The following is a 23,353-nucleotide window of genomic DNA, read 5'->3' as shown; positions in this document are numbered from 1 at the left end:
TGTATTTAGCGAACCTAGGCGAGCTAAATGCATAGTGTTTATTCCTGATGCAAGATATTAACCATCCTCCAAACACACTCGCGTGATAACCAATTTATCATACAATGTCATTCTTACTTTATAATTTAAAAAAAAATGCAATTTCATGAAACTAAATTTCGGGGATGTGCCTGCATATCTATGATGTCACAAAATGTGCGTAGTAATATGTGACGTCACAAGCTCGGTGACGCAAATTTGTACTGATCACCCATTTGAGTGCGTTAAACTTTTATGTTAAAGAGCGCATTGCTGTCAGCAAATCTTAGCTTACGTTTGAAAAATAACAAAAAACCTTGTGTGGAATGTCAGAAAATTTCAATTACCCTTTTGAACACCAAATACACTTTAATGTTCACGTGACATTGTGCAACTGGATTCCTATGCCATCCTCTCGCTAACACTGACAGTCGGTTGGAAACTGTCTTTGGTATCTTCGCAAGCCCATGTATTTCTATCTTCTCTACATAATCTACTCCATCCATCATAACCAGGCACGAATGTTCTGGGATCAAAGGACTGACAGTACAGTAACCACGGCAGTCAATACGGACACGATCACCGGCCCTTGACGCCATGTTTGTTTACCCTGGGAAAGTAGTACCTAAAATTTGCATATGGCCTGACTCTACTTTCCGTTTCCTGCTGAGAACACTACCCATTGTATGATAAATCTTCCTCTCATATCACTTTTTTCATAAAATATGGATGAACACCAAACAACATGCACTGATTATATGATTTCGTGGATGAAAATTGACATACAGATCACAACTATTCTACACGAATAGATTACATCAGAAGTTATATCTGTCAGTGTATGAAATTTACTATTATGCAAACATCTAATGATGGCCATACAGAGTTCTTGATTAAATGAAATACGTTTCACTTTGTGTCTTTTCTTCTGTGTTCAAATCAGTCCTCAGGAATACATTATGTCTGACAACACTGATTACTGGCTGCAGATGAATGACTGCGAGCTGATGAGATTTCACAGGGCTCGATTTAATGGTTTGTTACTTGCACTGGTACAAGACAATATTAAAAAGTGCAATTTAGTTATTAGTCTAACTTGCACAAGGTGCAAGTCAATTTTTGAAAATAATAAATAATAAATCTAACATTATCAGCATAATTAAACCAGTTAATTTTTCATCTAAACTTTGAATAGCTATGGCACCGAAACATTACTATTTTTAGACATGTCTCTGCTACGACAGCTCCTGTAAACAGGGACCAACTGTGTCTGTGTTGCTATGGATTTATGGGTACATCTTGGAAATATGTATATGTGCACCAAATCTTCTGACATTTCAACACAGAACACTGAATATTGTGATGGGGGGGTGGGGGTGTGTGTGTTAGGGGGTATCAAGTTGCACCTGTTGCAAGTAGGTTAACATCTTTATCATTGAGCCCTGGATGATGAAAACCATCAAGTCAATTGTCAGTCACATGTTTCAGGTCTCCAAACAAACAGCAAAATAGGTACCAAACATCTGAAGACTGACCAGAAAACTGGCTACTTACAACTCAATCATTCAGATATACTTCAGCACTTGATTCAATGCTGTAACTGAATGGAAAGGCAAAATGAAGTTCTAAAACCACTGCGTCCATGATCCTGATATCAGTAGAATTAAGACTTTGAAATACTTTTGGTTTTAACATTAGCCTTCCATTTCGGACCAGATAAATCTGGAGAATGTCACATAATCAATACACAAACATCTTCGGAAACAGTCTCTGATTATAGTGGTAATATAAGGCACAGTGTTCACTGTCTGGCTGGTCCTGTTGATCACAGTTTATTGGCTATCTTCATTCTCCATTCGCTCATTGGTGGGGTGACCTCTGACCTGCTCAGTCGACGAAGGAGTTCGCTGGGCATCCAGATACTCTGATGAGCTGGGAAGATGGAAAAAGACATGATTGGTACAGTAATTATCCTTTCACATGATTTATTTGTTTGTTGTTTAACTCTGGTCTCAGCTACATGGCGGCAGTGTGGGTCAGACAATCCAGTGATCAACATCATGAGCATCAATCTACACAATTAGGACATCGAAGACAGCAAGCCCAACCACCCATTCCTGTTAGATGCCTCTCAAGACAAGCATAGGTTGATAAATACCAATTCTAACCCAGATCTTCATGATTACCATTCCACTAAGAGAGTATGAGGAAGCAAGACATACAGCTTAGGTACAAATACTCTCTAAAACATTAGGCTTTTTTTCATCAAGGAAAAACATGGGGTTAAAACACATAAAGACGACCTCTGTACCAACATCCGTTACATTTGAAGAAAAAAGAATGCTGCATATCCTCAGATGGAAGTTAAACATGAGCGACCCAGTCATATTACTGGCAAACAAGGCTAAGTTGGATTGGTAAAGAAAAAGCGCTTACCAGAAGAAGGAAGTTTTGTGAAAGGGAGATGTAGGATAGTGCATGTGTTGTGCGTGGCAGTGAAATTGATTCCACGCATAACTGCACATGCCTTGCTCAAAAGACTCTCATGCTTCAGCCACTGCACTACACTTGATTGCAGGCAACCTGGGTCCCTTTTGCTCATAATGGCAAGCACAAGTGGATGGCACTCACACGTGCTAATACAGGTCAATTGTCAGGTCTGTGCTCAACTTATCCTTGTTTGTCAGTAGTTGCCACATGTTGCTGTACATGAATATGACCATTAGGTGAGCCATAAGTTTGGGTTCAAACTCAGATCTGCCCTGATTATGATCAATGGTTTGTCAACATCAACACGTGCATGTGGTTTTCAGTGTCCAACATCTGAAACCTGCATAACTTCAGGCTTTTGTCCAGTTTCAACCATTGTGTAGTGGTTAGCAGGTCTGCCCAAAAGAGGAAAGTCCTGGTTTGATCTCCGGCCACATCATACCAAAAGACATTACTTTTTTTGGTCCCGGCATGACACTCATTAATGGGTACATCTAGAACTAGTCAGCTGAGTAGGTTGTTCATGCTAATCTGTGGCATGGTATCTCAGCGTAATGGCACCATAAAGCCAGCTGAAGTCTTTGCTAGTACAAGCAGCCACACATTCACATGCATGTACATTGTCATATCACTAAATTATTCTTAAGTACAACGCCAAACACCATTTCACCTCACCTCACCTAGTCCAATCTCAAGCTTGCACACAATGATGTGTCAGATGTGATACAGATACAGATTAAAATATGGACTAGTTTTCCGAAATTTGACTAATTTGAACATGTGATCACTGTTACGAATGGCAACAACAATAATGAATATATTTGAGACTATTAACCACTCACCTATTCCACAATGTTAAGTTCAATGTCTTTATTCCAATATACAGAACAGCAAAAGAAAAGCTAGTTTCGAAAAAATGAAATCTCATGAAGGCAAGCAATTGTGTTTATGTCTCCTATCTAAAAACTTGACAAAGAACATAATAAGTTGCCCTTCTTTTGCTGTTCAGTATACTTGTTAATCAGATTGCGAGAATTTGTAATGACTGTGTCATGTAAATGCATTCAACTTACGATAGCGCTCATGAAACTGGCATATTTTGTCATACACATTGCGCAGGCCAACTTGACTGGCATAAAACATTGGTCCACCTTGGTACCGTGGAAATCCAAAACCCAGAAGCCTGAAAACAGAATGATCATTTTATGGACCTATATGGACGACATGTGGTTATCTAGTCACATGTTATTTACCTACTGGCCTTAATTAGGGGAAGATTGTACTTTGATTTGGTCATACTGATTTTGGTCAGTCTTTAACCACAACTACTTCCAACTGAAACATCTTCTTTGATGTTGTCAGCATCATTGTGGAGAAGGCTACTGCAGGAAAATGGACACCAGCAACACTCATCACCATACGTCGTTGTGATATCTGAAGGTCCTAATATACAGTTCATGGCCTTACTTTGAAATTCTCGTCTAAAGCATAAAGGATATCAGCTGTAAAGGAGACCCAATGAACCGCCCAAACGATGAAGGAGAAAGTGATAGAGCATGTCTCAGGTCACGTGGGGTGGCTTTTGGCAGGAAAGTGGGGCTCCAGATGGGTGAGTGACGGGTGATCTCCATCTTCTTTGATGACAATATCAACAGTATCAGAGGTAACTACCACAGGAGCAATGGACAATAGTCAAGGAACACTCACCAGCATACATCAATGTCCTCAGGTTTAGCTGCCACTCCATCCTCCAAACATCGGAAGCCCTCGTTTATTGCTGCAAACATTGTCCTCTCCACCACCTCCTGATGAACAAACAGCAGATACAAGGTAACACACCTTTTATATCCATATCAATATTTATTTCCGTACTCAGGAGGCCAGAGGTTTATAGTACAAATACAGTAAACACCTGTTCAGTTAGTACAATTTTTAAGAATGTAATAACTTTTTTCTGTATGTGGTAGTATAATAGATATGCACAGATAATATTTCTACATGTACTTTACTAGAATTGGTTAAAAGTTATATGACTATGTAAATGTAACGATGTACAAAGTTGTAGCTCTTAATATACCCATTTCCCAACATATAATAAGATGGACATACAAAAAAAACCATAGCACTCGTCAACAATTATATTCAGATTTTATATCCTAAGTTCTTTTATTGCATGTAGTGTGGCATGGCACTGAATATCCCTTAAATAGGCCCTTTTTTTGTTTCATGACTGGATAACCACACTGTTTCATATACTGGTAAACAAAACACATGCACAGCAGAGAAAGGCAAACTGTAACACATTTTCGACAATATTTTGGTCTATATTATATATGTTGGGTCATAGATTTATTATCCCTTGTATGAAATCGATAATTCAAACTTTAAGGTGAACAAGTTCCAGACAGGGAACACTTGCCATACATGAAACGTAAACAACTGCTCCATACATCATAAACTGTTGCATGCAGTGTTGTCTGTGTTTGTTGAACTGGTTTCAATCGCAAGCTGAGGGTAGGGTAGTCATAAAGAGTTGTGTCATTCTATGGGTTTCGCTTTAAACAAGGTAGAGGGTGCAAGAGTCAATTTAATGCAACATGGCATTAATTCATTTGAACTCTTTAATTAAATACTGTAATCTACATACTGTAAACAGCCAAATTTTCACGACCATTTAATTTTCGCAAACTTCGCGTCAGACTTCAAGACACGAGAATAAAAACATGCAATGATATAGATATATCATTCACTTTATTCAGATAAGTCAACAACATAAAAACAATACGAGTGTACACTGCTCATTCACGTGTCACCACTGGGCTAATCTGAATTAACACGTGTCACTTACTGATCCTGTTACTAACAGTTTTCACGAGAGATTAGCTTTTTGCCAACCCCTCAGAACAAAGTCTTTCCATTTGGAGAGCTTGTCCAGACATTTCACTATCCACCGTGCATGTACAGGCTTCATAACACTGATTCGCAAGTCTATTGTTTCATCTACGTAAGCAGTCACATCACGTGAGAAGAGATCATTTTGTTTTCATTGCTCTAACACCCGATTAAAGAGAACTAGGTTTGATATCAATTACATTAGTTTTTAAATCACTACGCAAATCTGTTTATCTTATAACAACTCAATGATCACGCACCTGGGTGTTGTGTTAAACCATTCAGAGACGCCCTCTGTTACAAGATCACATGTTTGTCACGTGACCGGTCTTTTTCATGGCTGAATGAAAGATTTATCGAACAATATTCTGCTTGAAAACCATAGTCATGTAAAGTACCCTTTTCGACCTATATCTCAGGTATTTATACTTTATTGCATTTGTCAACATATTGGTCAACTGGCGCCTCGCAAAAATAAGAAGGCGCGAAAAGGTTTAGTGACTGTCACTCACGAAAATTTAAAGGTGCGGAAATAAGACAGTTTACAGTATACAATTTTCTTTGAGAATAGTCAACATGGGTAGCTTCCCAAAGGGCTGACAGAGAGAGATGCCTTATATATAATTTTGAAAAGTGAGTGAGTGAATTTAGTTTTATGCCACACTTAGCAATATTTAAAATATTTGAGTCTGGACCAGACAATACAGTGATCAACATCATGAGCATTGATCCACGTGATTGGGAACCAATGACATGTGTCAACCAAGTCAGGAAGCTTGACCACCTGATCCTGTTAGTCACCTCTTACTTTAAGCATGGGTTACTGAAGATACATTCTAACCCAGACTTTCACGCAGCAATGCTAACCTGAGGTGAAATTTTGCGTCGCTCTATGCCAAGCTCCTTGCAATGATCCAGTACTATTTGAGTAACCTCTGGGTCAGGGGTTGCGACCTTGCCATTGGGTTTGTCGTACTTGTACCAACCTTTCCCTGGAAAATCAACTCCATTCACAAAGAAAGTCTCTGCAACAAACTCTTTCCAACAAGGTCTAAATTTCAATATACATTATTGTCTTAATAAGCTTGCCTGATTGTTTCCTTGTCCCTGTTTGATATACCTTCACATACATATAGAGAATGATATTCACTTTGATCTGAGTTTCAGCAAACAATAAAATAACCAACATATAAGGAAAATGAAAAAAGTGTAAGCCTTGTGAAATTGTCCTCACGAGTAACCGTCATTTTCACCAAAAAGCGTTTGATGAGAATGTTTTGGAAGGGCCTAAAACTGGGATTTAGCACTACATCAGTGTTTGCTCATTTCATCCAAATAAATCTACATGCACAATATTTTCTAAACGCGTATTTTGCATGCAAAGTGTTTTTCATTCAGGCAACAAATAACCCAAGAAACAGCAAACTAAATAAAGTTTCTCTCAGCTAATTTGACTTGCAAATAATGTCAACATGCTCTTAAAGCAAAGGAAATGACGTCTAAATTTCAAAATTTTTACAGGGGAACCCGTGACCTTGACACTTTCTGGCTGGGGCATACACCTGTTGTGCACATACACACAAGATTCTTGGGGCAATGTATTTTGTGAACGCAAAGTTTGTTTTCTACCCCATACACTGGATATGAAATCCTCCAAGTACGGTCTCAGATGTTCCACTTTAGAACACATAGAACAACAGGTTGTACTTGCCCACTTTGCGTCCAATACGGCCTTTATGAACCAGCCTGTCTGACAGAGAGCTGTACTGGTCGCCACCCATGTATCGTGTGACAAAGGTCAGGTTCACGTGCTGCGCCTTAGCTATTTCTCTCCGGATATTCCAGCCAATGTCCAGACCTGACATAAGATCCACAAAGTCAGTGTAAGCATAAAACCAGCAAACTCAGTAACATCCTCATTTTCACTTTTTCGTAAATGTTCAAATTAAAGAGATTCGTTCATTTCATAAGTTTCATGACAAATGTTAAATAAAAGTCATCAGAAGATGACAAATCTTCCCGGACCCTACATATTTGAAAGATCAAATCATCTGACAGTTATTGAAAGTCAAACTTGAATTTTATTAAACTGAGAAAAATAGAAATGACAAAAATTTGTAAATAAAAAAAGGCACCACTTTGCTTCTGTTTGACACATCTACCGAGTTTTGCTGAAAAATATTGAATGTTTTTTTAGTTATGCTTCAGATACCACCCCTCCCTTTTGAGACTAACTCCAAAACGTTTCCATGGAAACCAAGAAACTTAAATACGACAACAATCTGTAAATAGCAATAGGCACCACTTTAGGTTCTGTTTAATAAATCTACAAATTTAGAAAAAGAAACGTATCAAATGGTTTTGGAGAAACCAGAAACAAAACGATTACAGACAGGCAAAGTGTCGACCATATCCCCTCACATTACATGCCAGGAGGATAAAATTGAGTAAAATCAGCTTAAGACTATAAATTAAAAATTGTTTTAGCTGACAGGTAATAGTCTCAAACTAATCCATAATACTAAGACATGGTACTTGTTGCTACCCTTCCTGATGCTCAGCATTACAAACTATGACTGATAACTTCTTTGAAAGGCAGGGTGGTGAGGTAACCTTGTGTTTAAAGTGTTTGCTTGTCACGGCAAAGATTTGGGTTTGATTCCCCATATGGGTGCATTGCATGAAGCCCATTTCTGGTGTCCACTGCTGCGATATTGCTGGAATATTGTTTATTAAATGACCATTGAAACACTTGTGAAAAAGAGAAAAATGAAGTGTGCACCACACCCCTACCCCCGTTCTCAAAAACCTGTATGTGCCTCTGACCTGAGAGGTCTCCAACAGCGAACGTTCCCATTGGCATCCCAAAGTCTGTGAGGACCTGATCAACTTCATGGGGCAGGCTTCCTTCCTCTACCAGAAATGTTGCCTAGCAACATAAAACAATATACCATGCTTACTGACCAAATGATTCACATGCTGTAAAGGGTAAACTATCCATCCTCTGCTTAAACAGGGCCATGATTCATCAAAAACAATATTTCATTCTCAAAAATACTTAAACAGTTTATCTCTTCAGGTTTTGTAGAATACTTTCTTTCATCGGATGTGTTAGAAAATTACAGGCCTCAGGTTCCAGAAATGTTATTGATCTCTTAAGTATTTAGTCATGAAAGTGATATCATTCACACTGGGTACTGTGAGTTTTCTTTGAGTATGTCAGACTTACAATGACATGCCATCATTGAGCCACACCCTTAAGTCATCTGCTCTCCTCTTTCAGGCATATCATGGTGAACAAATCATCAAAACTGGACTCATGTACACCAAAACAGAAACAAAATCGGGAAATAAACTGCAACAATATCCTCTAAAACCGAAACAAACGCATCTGTACTGGAAAACTGATTATTTGAAAAGGAGACAAGAGAGTCTGAGAACAGTCACTGAGCATACGAACAGACAGTTCTAGCATTCAAAAACTGCATAGTTTAGAGTTCAATTTTGAAGATTTTCCTTGTGGAAGTTTTGTCCTTGGACTAAGATATAACTAAGATATTGTGTTTTGTTTTCTATGAAAAGGGGAAGATTCTGCCAAAGTAGACCACTTCTTCCCCACCCGCCCAATCCTGGGGGATCCGTGATACCCGTCCCTAGCTAAGTGTACATCTCTTACCTGTGAGCCAAACTTGGACATGGTTCTGTTGGCCACAAAAGAGTTGCAGGTGCCCACCAACACAGACACCTGACAGACAGCAACAGCATAATTTTAGTCACCAAGCATATACAAACAGTTTTCTTACAATCAGTATCTAACAAGTTATTCGTCTGGACCTGGGCCAACTCCCAAAAGTGATCACAGTGCTATGGCTGCCATAGATCTGAGTTACATAGGAAAAACAATTATTCAGCTTTGAAAAAAGCCCAGCTGTCAGGTGAAAACTGTTCTGGGAACAACATATTTCAAGTGCTAGCCACAGTAAACTCTTAAAAAAGGTTTACTTATGTCTTGTCCACAGAAAGAATAAACGCCAATGGTTTTAATATTTTTTACATTTCAGTTTGCAAACAGACACAACTGTCAATCCAAGTTCAAAAGAATGTCTGAGCTATCAGCAAACAAGGATTGAGCACCGACCTGACAATTGACACATATTAGCATGTATGAGTGGCGCCTACTGGCCCTTGCCATTGTGAGCGAAGGGGCTCCAGGTTGTCCAAAATCAAGTGCAGTTGCTACATCGACCATGTGTCTTACAAGCAAAACATCTGCAGTTTCGGAAAAGAATCAATTTCATCATCATGCACTGCACATGCACTAGCCTACATCTGTTCTACCTTTCATAAACCATACTGGTATGCTCATTGCCATGAACCAAATACTTCTATTAAAAAAAAGGTTCTCTATGTTGGTTAAACTTATCCTTGTTTGCTAGTAACTATAATTAACACACCTGTCCAAGCTTCTTCCCCAGCTGCATGATGGTGGCAACTGTTGTCCCTGATGTCGCTTTTCCGTAAACATTCTCTAGAAGTCTCATGACATATGCAGGCACGAAGAAGTGCATCCCTGCCACCCTGTCTTGGCGCTCTGTTGCAGATGCAATCTGACAGACAATGGAGAGACATTTACATTGGACTTGTAAAGAGGCAAAAAGGACCTGAATTGTATCCACTAACAGAGATAACTTCACAACTCACCTTATTGATGTCCAGTGAAGACGTGTTGCTGCAAAGAATTGTCTGGGGTTTACAAATCTTGTCCAGTTTCCCAAATATCTGCTTCTTCAGGTCCAGATTCTCAAAAACTGCCTCAATGACCTAGATGAAAGACATGGAAGGCTGCAAGAACAAACTGGCTCAGATCTGCTGATCCTGTATGTATACTCCAGTATGCTTCAAGGACCTGTTACTTTCGAACTAGAAGTTATATTTGAGTAAATTAAATGGAAATGCAGATGAAGAACACTGTCCAACAACACTCCTAAGTTTTGTTGGTGTCAGTAGTCTAGAAGTTATGTAGGCATAGAACTTTTGGACCAGCCCTCGTTGTGTTGATGAAGAACCTTACCAAGTCGACATCACGGAGGTCATCCATGTTGACTGTGGGTTTCAGCAGCGACATGGACTTCTGCATAGCCTTGGGACTTAGTTTGTTCAGGCGGACACTGCCTTCTAACACAGACTTAATCATCGCCACTCCCCGCTCCAGGAACTGCAAACAACATCACTTTAAGCTTAGGGACTGTTTATATTTTTGGCTTGGGGTAACGATGAATTTTATGGAGAAGCAAGTACAACATGAATGACACACCCTAAAACATATCTGCAAAGTAAGTGCCCCACCTGCATGTCATGTACAAAATCAGTGCCCCCATCCATAATTTTTAAGCACAATTTTTATATATTTTTAATGAACAAAACTGCTGACCCCTTAGTACATGTGAACATAGGAGATGTCCACTTCACTTTCCAAGGACAAAATGGGTGAACCCCCTCATCATAAGCACCTCCTCCAGCCATAAATCATAAACAACATGGGTTTATGAACAGTCCCTTAGAACGCATTTCAGGAAGTACCTGCAGCTGCCACTATCATTCATGAGCATGAACACTGTCATTCATGAGCATGATGAAGAGCATGACCTCAGGTTACACTCCAGTTTTATATAGCTGATACACATCCAAAGGGTACGGATCGGGACAAGAAATCCAGAGATTGACAATGACATCAGTCTACAGTGTTTGGATATATACATACATCAACTAAGTCAGTGAAACTGCTCACACGACCATGTCATTAATTTCTGGTCCCTGTAGCTTCTGAGAAGCAGCCTTTTCCACCTCATTTTTCTCAAATTCAAGATGGATGGTTACTTGATGGTTATGTTGAAATTCATTCTTTGAAGAACTGAACAAACTTGAACATTTTGCATTCACAACTTTTCAAATACATGAAGCCATCAAAAGATGGCTGAAACGAATCCTTGACAATGACAGAAAACAAAAAGCCACATAGTCACTGCCGCTAGGTGAACTAAAATTTTTCGCCATCTAGCCTGAAAACAGACAAAATAGACACTGCATGGCTTTGTCCCTAGACTAACCTTTCTGTCTTGTTCTACCAGTGTCACAGTCAGCCCTGCCCTCAATGCTGTCACCGCAATGCCACTTCCCATGGTGCCTGCGCCGATCACGCCAATGGTCTTTATGGGGAGAGGTTTACATGTCTTAAAGTTTTCTCCAGTGGGGAGCTGCCACTACAAACATATATAAATAAATATAAAAATTCTGTGATTATTCAATGACTTTTCAATGTAATTTGTTATAATATGTTGCACAAAGATTGCATATGATAAAGCAATACTATATTTAGGGTGAGCATTAACATCGGATGTTGATGGGATGGTGTTGTGTTCACTAACAGGGGAATCATAGCAAGTGTTGATATGCTTACTGTTAGCATAGAACCGATAAAATGCCCACTGTTAATGAGGAACAGTTAATATGCATATGAATATCAAAGAACAGCTCATAAGCATACAGTTAATGAAGGAGAGTGAATATGTACGCTATTAAAGAGGATCAGTTCATACGCACACTGCTAACAAAAAACAGTTCATATGCATACAATTAATGAAGAACTGTTAACATGCATTCTGTTTACGATGAACAGTTAATATGCAACAATGAAGAGCAATCAATATGTATGCTGTTAATGAGGATCAGTTAATCCACTTACAGTTAATGAAGAATAGTTAATATGCGTACTGTTATCGAAGTACAGTTAAGGTGCATACAGTTGTGAGATGTAATCTCAACTATTTACACAGTTGATGACCTCCCTGTCAACATGAATTTGGAGCACAAGTTTATAAGAGCTGTTAGTACATTAGAATGTGCACTGACAAATATTTAACAGCATCAGTTCCATTTCAAAACGTACGAAAAATGACAACTGATCCTTTAAATTCCACTAACATACCCTTGCTGTTGCTCTCTCGGCAAAGAATGCATACTGCAGTGCTCTAGCCTGCCCAGATCTCATCAGGTCCATGAAGAGTCTTGTTTCTTCTTCCACCCCTGCTGCGTAGTTTTCTGCTGTTACTGCCGCCTTCACAGCTTGTAAGCATTTCTGGATTGAAATGGTCATTCTTGGACAATCTAAACATTGGTTGTATATATACATGTTATACATGTTTAAACACCACACTCATCTCATTGTGGCAGTGGTCCGTAAACAATCAACTCTAGACCAGACAATCCAGTGACTGCCATCATTTGCACTGAAACAAAAATCAGGATATGATGATATGTGTCGGCCAAGTCTGTGACTCCAACCAACCAGACTCCTTCAGTCACCAATTACAAGCATTAGTTGCCCAAGACCATTTCTAACCTGGATCCTTAAGATGGAGTATCCTAGTACTGAATATATCAACAGTGATGTGTTCAACATGGAGTCAGTTCCATCTTGTGACTATTAGAGAGCGCTAGATTTTAGGGACCATTGTGGCCAAGGGGGTGATGATGATTTTAATGGAAAAACATGTACAATGTGAATGACCCCTCTAAAATTTATGTACAAAGTAAGTGACTTCCTTCGTGAAATGTTCCAAATCAATTACAACCTCCCTACCTCATCCTAAAATTTTCAAGCATAGTTTTTTAATATTTTATGTACAAAATTGATTATCCCACTAGAACTAGAAGAAAACGGGTGACCTACCTTTAATCATCATCACCACCCTAGTCATAAATCATGAATGGTTCTTGACCATAACATAGGCCTACTTTAATTATCACGATTGTATGATGACAGCCTCCCACACTACTGCAAAAGTTTTAATTCTTGACAAGTATTAGATAAGCCAGCACAGTGAACACGTTTCTGACAAGCAGGCAGGACAAGTAATCTGGACAAATCCACTTGGTAGCTACAGGTAGAGTGAGTGAGTGAGTTCAGTTTTAAGCTGCACTCAGCAATATTCCAGCCATATGGCGGTGGTCTGTAAATAATCGAGTCTGGACGAGACAATCCAGTGATCAGCAACATGAGCATCAATCTGCGCAATTAGGAACCGATGACATGTGTTAACCAAGTCAGCGAGCCTGACCACCCGGTCCCATTAGTCGCCTCTTACAACAAGCATAGTCGAGCTACAGGTAGATTGGCGATTAACCATGTGCAATACATGTGGCATGAAACCGCTATTGTTTAACACGTGTCTCGTAGAGCAATTTAGTTCAGCACAACACCATCACAACACAATTCACAATAAAACATTGAACTTTTCAATATTTAGACTACACCTATGATAGTATTGAACTAATACATAAAGCTTAATATGATACTAATCAAAGTATTATAGGAGGGTCAAGCTCAAGTCTAAGTCTCTCCATCACAACTCAAAACAAAATGTTCTGACCTTGCCATAATCCTGGCCAATCAACAGAACCAAAGTTTGAAATCTGAGTCTAAAATCAGAGTTTTCACATGTATGATTTATGGTTTACATAAAATACATTGCAACTTTTAAAACTAGCACTGCACGATATTACCAGTAAATCGCAATATACTTTCAAATGATTGCAACTTAATTTATGAGAATCAGCATATTGGGTAAAGAACATATGAAGTTTCTGTGATCATCTTTATCATTTAAAATATAATCTACACAGACTTTCATTCAAAGCAAATGTTTTCTTTGTTATTCAATGTAATACTATCAATTGTATAAACAAGAAAATGAAATCCCCGACTATGCAGTCTAATTTTGAGATTGCTGTCAGCAGAACCTTAACTTACGATGTATGTGACTTAGACTTAGAATGCAGAAAATAGGATTGTCATGTACAATTAGTGATACTTAATTTCAAACATTTAAGTTTCCAATATACTGCAATATGTATCGCAGTATGAGTACCTGAACTGCAATATACTGCAATACAATTTATTTACTTTTCAAGATAATACTGTTGCAGATAAACAACAGTAACAAATACACAATTTTGTATAATACATTAATTGTCAGTTGCATAATGTTCATATTTATGTGAACACTGGTTACAGACTCTTTGTTAGTAGAATACCTACCACTGGCGCTATGAAGCCTTTGGATCGTCTCGTCACCTTTGCCAGTGCAGCTGCAACAGAATGCCAGAATGCCAGAATGCCAGAATGCCAGGAGTTTATATCCCAATCAACTTGGTTTTACTAGCCCCTTGACTACACATTCAGAAGTAGAGGGGTAGCCCAGAGGTTAATTCATTCTTTCGGTACCATATCTTTGAGTACAATGTTTTCAGCCCATTTACGGTCCCTATACCAGAATATTGCTGGGATGTTGCTCAAAGCAGCAAATGTTTTACACTGATTCACTCATGCCAATACTGTCATAAGTGGCAATAAAATTTACAGCTGAAATTCCACAGACCATATCAGATTCTCAACTTGTCTTGATTTCTAATTTCTACTCATACATGTATCGTTATAACCTGCTTAGCTCTCTACGACACATCTATGTGGGTACCATGTGTGAAGCCATTTCTGGTGCCCCCCACCTTTTCACTGCTGGAATATTGCTGGAATGGTGCTGGAATATTGCTAAAATCAGCAAGTAAACATACTCAGTCACTCACCCAGTCTGAGTCGTCATCATTTATCTACAGATTTATGGTCCTTTAGTGTGCCTAAAGTGAATAACTGTAGATCTTTTCTTGGGTTTCTCTATAACTGTAATTGTTCGAGAAACCTTATTACTATTTAAAAATAATCAGGGCTGTAGGGCAGCTTTGTGGTTATACTGTTTGCTGATCACACCAAAGTCCCGTGTTCGATTCCCCACATGGGTACAATGTGTGAATTCCACTTCTGGTGTCCCTCTAAGTGATATTGCTGGAATACGACTTTAACAACATACTGGTACATTTTCATACAAGTAATTTTTATAGAAGGAGTAAGAATCTGCACCAGCTCTAAGCAACTAAGATGGTAACTGTTACTGGCATACAAACTTCTAGAATCAAATAACAAACACAAGTTTGCTGTATATCAATAAACTGTTTGCTAGTAAAGGGCCTGTATAAAATTTGCTACCTAATGAATCTGAACAAACATTACATGAAATATGAACACATATGGTAGCCATATTTGTCACGCTACAATCTCTACAGACCACAGAATAATGGCTGACACTTGTCCTTTTGGGAGTGAGTGAGTTCAGTCTTATGCCGCACTCAGCAATATTCCAGTGATATGGCGATGGCCAGTAAATAATCCAGTCTGGACCGGACAATCCAGTGATCGACAGCATGAGCATCAACTTGCACATTTGGGAACAGATGACATGTGTCAACAAAGTCAGCAGGTCTGACCACTTGATCCCGTTAGTCACCTCTTACCTTTTGTGGCAAGCATGGGTTGCCAAGATGTTTTCTATTCCCGATCTTCGCGGGTCTTGTCCTTTGAAGCAGTATAGAAACTGAACTGTTTTTGTTTTTTTGCTTTGTTCAACCTCCCTCCCCAGTGATACAGACTAGACAATCCAGTGATCAAAAAACATGAGCATTGACCAACACAACTGGGATATGTGTCAACGAAGTCAAGGAGTCTGACCATGCGACCCCATCAGTAGCCATTTACAACAAGCCAAAAACCAATTCTAACCCATATCTTGGCAGGTAGGAAAATCAATTTCTGAACATAATGCATTACCATCGTAGACAGCAGCAAAATTCTCCACAGGTGTCACAGGCCTGTTGCGTAGCCTGCGATCATAGAGCGGTTTGCCAATGATGTTGTAAGCCAGCTTTATGCACTCTGAAGGAAGATCCTTTTCAACAACCTGCAACAGTTTGGGTAGAACTGTGATTACTTGCCAAATTCCAATACAACAACACGTTAAAAAATGACACATGGAAAGAATACAGAATTTGAAATCAATAAATCATGCCTGTCTTCTATCAAACTAATCAAAAAAATTCTAAAAAAGAGACTGTCACATGAAAACAGAAGTTGACAGAATGACTGATGTAATGTTTTTGTGTGTATGCAGGCACAAAATAAAGAATGTTCATTACTATACACCTAGTCGCTATTTTAACTGTCAGATGGTGACAAAACCATGCACTCCTAAATCAATGAATGGCCATTCACTGCACAATATCAGACTAACAAGGATTCAAAGCAGCTTATTCTACATTTTCTTTGTATTTTTTTTTCAAATTCATTTTATTCATTTCAGTTCAACAGGTGTACAGTTCATTACATTTATCAATGTAGAGTATATAAAATGAAGCGCTTATTCTAAAGTTGATATCACAGTTTACCCTATCTAAAATTCCATATTTCAAGGCTTCTGGTGCTGCAACATGCCGTCCACTTGCTATCAAATCCATGGCAACTGGCACTGTGGTAACCCTTGGCAACCTCTGTGTCCCTGCGGCTCCTGGTAGTATTCCTATGAGGACTTCAGGAAAGCCCACTCTGAAAAGTCACATTTCTTCTTCTACTGTTTCTGTTTTTAAATCACAGGCCAATGTCACTTAACAATGCACCAGTGCTGTCATAGTATCAATCCACTAATCTGACTAATAAATTCACAGCAATCTGTAGACTAATACATTGTGATACTGGATGGCCAAAATATGGAAACAGAGATATCATATCCACAGTTATTTGATGTTAGACACAGCCACTGGCCCATTGGTCAACGACAAGTGAAAAACCAGAGTGATCAGTTATTTTCTACCAATATATAGCCATGAAATACCAGTCCAGAGTAGCTGTAGAATAGTCAGATAGAATCAAAAGGGTCTACAGCTGATTTCCAATTTAATTATCAATGTTCTGCTGCAATTGGTGGTGTTCCAATGATCCAAAATAATTAAAAAATAATTAAAAACAAGGATTAAAAATAGTTATCATTTGTAAAAAACATTTTTGATTGATCAGAATTTTGTTGCATAATGCTCGAATGAAGTAAACAAACCATTCAAATGATGAATATTCATGAACGAACAGGCACTCAACAACACAAAGTTCAGTGCATTGTATTCATCATGTTCATAGTTTTGTAGTGATTGATACGGTAAATATTACTGTGACCTATCTTTGAATAAATTTTACATCTATTGTGAACGTATTGAGATATGTTACTAAATATTTGTTGTAAAAATAAACAGAACAATTACATTCACATTAATTAGGAAAAACCTGGGGACGAATCCTTAAAAATTGGTGATTACATTAAAATGTATATACTTTGATTATAATCAATAACCGTTCACCACAAGTGTTCCGATAATCGAGAGTGGATTTGGTTTCAAATTCCCAGCACTATTTACCATAAATATCTTAGCCAATTTCCTATCATAGCTTTGTATTAAGCCTCAATTAACATGGAATGATTAAAAAAGCAGATGTCCAAATAACTCATCTGTTACTTGTATTTCTGATACGGTTGTGCCATGAAAGATTTATCTGGTCAGTTGATTCTTTTTTTTCAGATCAATTTGCTTCCAAAGAGGGACACATTAGCAACATGCCTCGTCACCAGTTTATAACCAGGCATTCTAATGCTTTATGTGTAAACAAACTTATTGATTTACTTAAAGCAGCTGCCTACACTGATAGGACTGAAAAAATTGAAACTGGATGCCCAAGATGGCAGTTGACATCCCTATAGAAACTGTGACTTAACTTCTCACATGATAAAAAACGTCTTGGTTACTTATCTTGATAGAATGAGGACAAAACTCTACACATACATAACTAATTGTTGTATGACATATATATACATCTAAGTATATGTACTGAGGCAAAGTCTAATCAAATACTTGGAATCAGTTATTTTTTATATGTCTTTTATCAAATGTAACAAATTTGGTACATGTAAAAACCTTGACATAATATGAGAACAAATACTCCCAATCATCAAATACAAAACATCTCATTCTTAACTAAGAACAAGTTCAGCTCACCTTGCATTTTTTAATGCAATCCTGTAATGAGAAAACAAGGCTATTTCAAGTCCTCCACCTAAGGCATTGCCATGGATACCAGCAATAACAGGTTTCTCACTGGCCTCAAGGCGATCCCCCACTTCAACAAGCCCTGGCCCTGTAAATGTTGACACACACAAGCTCATCACATGGCCATTCATGCAACAAAGTTTTAAAAGCATAGCTGATTTATATATAGATTATCCCAAGTAAACTTATGTTTGAACCAGCTATCTGTCAGATACCCAAAAACACCAAATTTCAAGTTCCACTGTTCTCCAAATTTAATTTATTTGGCCATTTCTGTCAAATTTTCTGCTGAATCTGTCTTGCCTCATTTTGTCTGCTACTCTACATTTAATAACTTAATAGTACCCATAAATTTACATACATAACTATACCTGTGTTTTTGCTTTTTCATGGATAATAGCGAAAAAAAGCTGGTGGGTTGAAAAATATATATACTAACATGTTTAAAACCTCTGCATATAGTTATATATTTTATTTCATTTGGCAAAAAGATAAGTTGACAAAAAAAATAAATGGGGTTTGATGGAAGACAGATTAATCCTAATTTTGTATTTTTAACTAACTCTCTGCAGCTCATAATCAGCACATTTCAGATTTTGTATATCAGTGATAAAGATTAACATGTTGGTCCTTTTTTTACATTTTACTTTGATTCTGGTCAGATAGATAAAATGGTTGTTTAATTTTTCCTTCTTTTTTTAAAAAAAAAGCATAATGCACATTTTAAAATTTGAATCAAAACCATACTACACTTGACCACAAAATAACAATATGGTTTCTTTTGCAAATAATCTTTATCAATTGGTAGCAATTGCATTTTTATTTCACCAACAAAATACATATGTCAAATCATTAAGGTAGTTTAGCGCGACTGTATGCTAAGTTTAAAATAAATTCTTAATATGTTCCCTTTAACCTCGGCGTTAACCCAGTAATGGTATTTTTCAACCCGAGGGAGAAGTGGATTTTCATTTCCAGTGTACATCATTATTACTTTTTTAGTGTTTGTGGAGTTTCAAATCATCCTGCAGTGAGCTGAAGTGGTTATCTCCCATGCATGACAATACCTCTCATAGGCTTCCCAAATTCCTTGATATCTGCTCCTGATATGAAGGTGGATCCTGATCCAATAATGATGATGGCCTTGACAGCTTTATCCTTGTTGGCTTTCTCGATACCTTCCACAAAGCCAACCCTCACTGAAAGACTGTATCAGAAAAGTGTTTTTAACAATCTAAACTAAACATAACAGACCGAGTGAGTTAAGCATGGCAGCTATATAGAAGTGGTCTGAAAATAATCAAACCCAGACCAGACATTCCAGTGGTCTAATTTTAAAACTTAACAGAAGATCGATCAAAGAGGCAGGTTAAGTTTTATCGCATCATTTCCTGAATGACTAGATAAATATGAAAGATAACTGAACAGGAACTTATAAAATGAGACCAAGTTAAGTTTCCCTGACATCTCAAAAGGGTTTTTGGACTGAGCTTTTCCAAATCACTTAGAAAGAAATGCTCAATCTGAAGCTCTGATCATGCATTCTTATGAGAAACAATCACAACAAAGATATGAAGCAAGGTAAGTGTAAATACATTGGCACGACTCCCACTGCCAAAAATGCTTACACAATGCCATTTAGAAAGAGGTCAAATGTAACATATGTCATATTTGGGATTACACTCTCTTAGTAAAGTTACAGAACATTTTTTTTTTGTTCGAGTCCCATCCCGGATGCGAACCCACAATCTCAGAGTCAGGCACCTAATCACCAGCCACCATGACTTCTACAAAAAATGGAAGACAGACAACTGGTAGTCTGACTGCAAACTTTGTGTACCCCTCTGATAAGCGCAAACTGGCACAGCTCAAAACAACACAATAAGGACAGGTCAGCTCTCAGTGAGTGAGTGAGTGAGTGAGTGAGTGAGTGAGTGAGTGAGTGAGTGAGTGAGTGAGTGAGTGAGTGAGTGAGTGAGTGAGTGAGTGAGTGAGTGAGTGAGTGAGTTTAGTTTTGCGCTGCACTCAACAATATTTCAGCTATATGGCGGCCGTCTGTAAATAATCGAGTTTGGACCAAACAATCCAGTGATCAACAACATCAGCATCGATGTGCGCAAATGGGAACCGATGACATGTGTCAACCAAGTCAGCAAGCCTGACCACCCAATGCCGTTAGTCGCCTCTTACGACAAGCAGAGTCGTTTTTTAGGTAAGCATGGGTTGCTGAAGGCCTGTTCTACCCCGGAACCTTCACGAGTCCTCGCAGTCAGTAATGTGTTTGAGTGAGGTATTCATACTTACATTCCATTTCACCTAACCAGATTCTGTTTGCTTGGCAAACATCTCTGAAGTTTAACAAATTGTACATAAAACAGTTCTTAAGCTTGTGAGCAATTTCTTATGAATCTTGATGAAAACCATTTAATAAATTCACCATCATACAATCTTACTACAATCAAGCTTTGTAAAGCATTTACTGAGAGATTCCAAAATTGTGGAAAAATTATACATGACCCTTAACTATACATTAAACATGGTGATATATATCTGGTGTTTACTACGTTCAAAATATGTCTGCACCACATGCAGATCTCAATTCGGACCTAGTGTGTTGTTTCACGTCAAGAATGTCATGTTGTCTCGATTCTTAAAGGGGCACTGATGCAGAGCAAATAATGTTTCTCACCAACGGTCTGAATACGAAACCAAGCACCAAACTGGTCAGCACCCGCTCCCTCGACCGTGATGGACAAAGGGACTGGACTCCTGTCCACATTAGCAGAATTTCTTCACCCTAAAATGTGAGGAGGCCGCATGCCCATCACACACCATTATATAAAAATATCCATGGTATTCCTTATCTGATTGTAACAGTGTAGTTTTTTTCTGATGCTTGGTATAGTGACTGATCCAATTTGATCCTAATTCTGTGTTTTTACCTCAATATTTAATCATGTCTTGTGAAAATATGATGTCTACATACACGTAGGAAGCCATTTGTTTCCGAAGTCCGAAAGATTGCAAAGCTTTATATTTAGATAGTTTTGTGGGTTGGCCCAGCTGTCATAGCAAACTTTGCCATTGGTAGAGAAATCTGAAACTTTTCCTCCGTAAAAAAAAAAGTTGATGATACCCATTTATCCAAGTACAGAGAAAATATCTATGTGCATTTCTTATGTAACAACAAAGTTTCTATGTGCATTTCTTATGTAACAACAAAGTTCCGTTGGTATCCTCAAAACAGTTTAGGCCCATAAGTGTTTTCAGGCTGCATACGACACAGATATCCTTGCTGTAACTCACGTTTGATGGTATAAATCTATTTGTTATTTGTCATCATTCACTTGATGGTCAGTTAATGAATTTATAGTGGGTATAAATAGTGGTAACACCACTATAATTACTCGGCATAGGTTCCCATTTGGCATTTCTCCTGTCTGAAGTAAATACTCAACATTATAAATTAAGGTCTGTAGTGGCAAATGTATTGCATGTTATGTAATATGTGTGTGTGAGTGATGCGAGAGGGTTTATCAGCTGAGTTACAAAAACAAACATCGATCAAAGGATTAACCGATAACACACTGATTGATTAATTACTTCCACAGTGGAATTGTCAAAAAGGCAGTGTTTATCAGTGTAGATTTACGTAATCTATCCCGAATACACCCTGTCCTAAAGTACAAGTGTAAAAACAACATCCTTCCAACAAAGAATTAACCGCCACTGCCTAGATTGATTGATTGTTGCTCATTATTGGCTAACTAATGGCGGACATCATACAGTTAGTTGCCAGGTGTGCTGTCCTGGGTGACCAGTGAGATTATGTATCCACCAATGTGAAAAATTCTCAAACGATGTGTCACTTTTTTACATATTAAACTGTTGAAAGACATAAGACATAGAGCAGGATTATTTAGCAGTTGCAGATGAATGGAATATTGTTCTTTCATGTGGATATTGATGGAAACATTCCTGAATGAGGTAATAGCCTCACATTGTTGCACATTGGTGTATGTGAAATATGATTCACGTTGGCAATCTATACAATGTTTAGCTATTAAAATCAAGTTAGTAATTCACAGTAAGTATAAGCATACCGTGTGGAGTTTTTTTAATAACTTTCAAAATGCATATAAATGTGACAAGGAACTACTTAGCTTTATAGGACAAAATATAAAGACATACACTGACTTCTTTATTTTTGAGTCCTAACGTTTTTGGTTTTTTTATACCAATGGCAGGTGAGAAAACTTCATGGTGTTTGATTTGTTTTCATAATAACTAAGTAAAATGACTTCATCTTTGTTGATCAGTCTACACATAAACTATCAATTGCGCATATGGGAGGCGCAGCAGAGATCATGAACCAGTCACGAATTCTGGGATATCATCCGGGTACTCACGGGAGAAAAACAATAACTAAAGAAACCACCAGTCCACGGAAACTGCTCCGCATCAGTGCCCCTTTAAAAAATACTGGTAGATTCCATATAAGTAACAGGCTAAATAATTTCACTGACAGTGAGACATGATGCATTAAAACTGACATCACATGAATTGAGAACTGTCAAATTTCGGTCTCACTGGGGTCTCTGAAATGTGTTTAAAAAACAAAATGCTCATCTTGAACTTATCGAATGAGTAAGCAAATTCAATCGTGACTCTGGCAGGGTCGATCGAAAAACACAAACCTTAACGCATTGACTGGAGGATTGTTGACTTCCAGAAATGCAATAGACCCAACTACTTTATAGTCAACCATTATGTATAGCTGTCACTTCGGTTTTTCAACAGTACAGAAGTAGCATGCAGCTCCGGTAACTTTCAGCAAGCACCTGTCTGCTAGACAGTGAACTTTGAGCCAGAGCAGAGCTAACCTTTGAACTTCACTTACTGAACCAACTTTGTCACT

General features: G+C 38.1%; 1 protein-coding gene across 1 annotated transcript; it reads right to left on the bottom strand.

Annotated features, from left to right (window-relative positions):
- Positions 1 to 106: 106 nt before the first annotated feature.
- LOC137256337 (peroxisomal bifunctional enzyme-like) lies at positions 107 to 23,299 on the bottom strand. The gene is made up of 18 exons (XM_067794114.1): positions 23,133 to 23,299; positions 19,503 to 19,642; positions 18,385 to 18,523; positions 16,732 to 16,888; positions 16,118 to 16,247; positions 14,498 to 14,547; positions 12,386 to 12,535; positions 11,508 to 11,660; positions 10,472 to 10,615; positions 10,102 to 10,221; positions 9,855 to 10,007; positions 9,077 to 9,145; positions 8,227 to 8,329; positions 7,112 to 7,258; positions 6,268 to 6,392; positions 4,216 to 4,313; positions 3,582 to 3,691; positions 107 to 1,950 (listed from the first exon to the last, which is right to left on the bottom strand). Exons 1-18 carry the CDS (start codon positions 23,201 to 23,203, stop codon positions 1,844 to 1,846), a joined length of 2,166 nt encoding a protein of 721 aa, XP_067650215.1. The 5' UTR covers positions 23,204 to 23,299; the 3' UTR covers positions 107 to 1,843.
- Between the last annotated feature and the right edge of the window lie 54 nt (positions 23,300 to 23,353).

Source organism: Haliotis asinina, chromosome 11 (assembly GCF_037392515.1).
Source record: "Haliotis asinina isolate JCU_RB_2024 chromosome 11, JCU_Hal_asi_v2, whole genome shotgun sequence".
NCBI lineage: Eukaryota > Metazoa > Mollusca > Gastropoda > Lepetellida > Haliotidae > Haliotis > Haliotis asinina.
The sequence above is the reverse complement of the archived record's forward strand: the minus strand, read 5'-3'. Positions and strand labels throughout refer to the sequence as shown.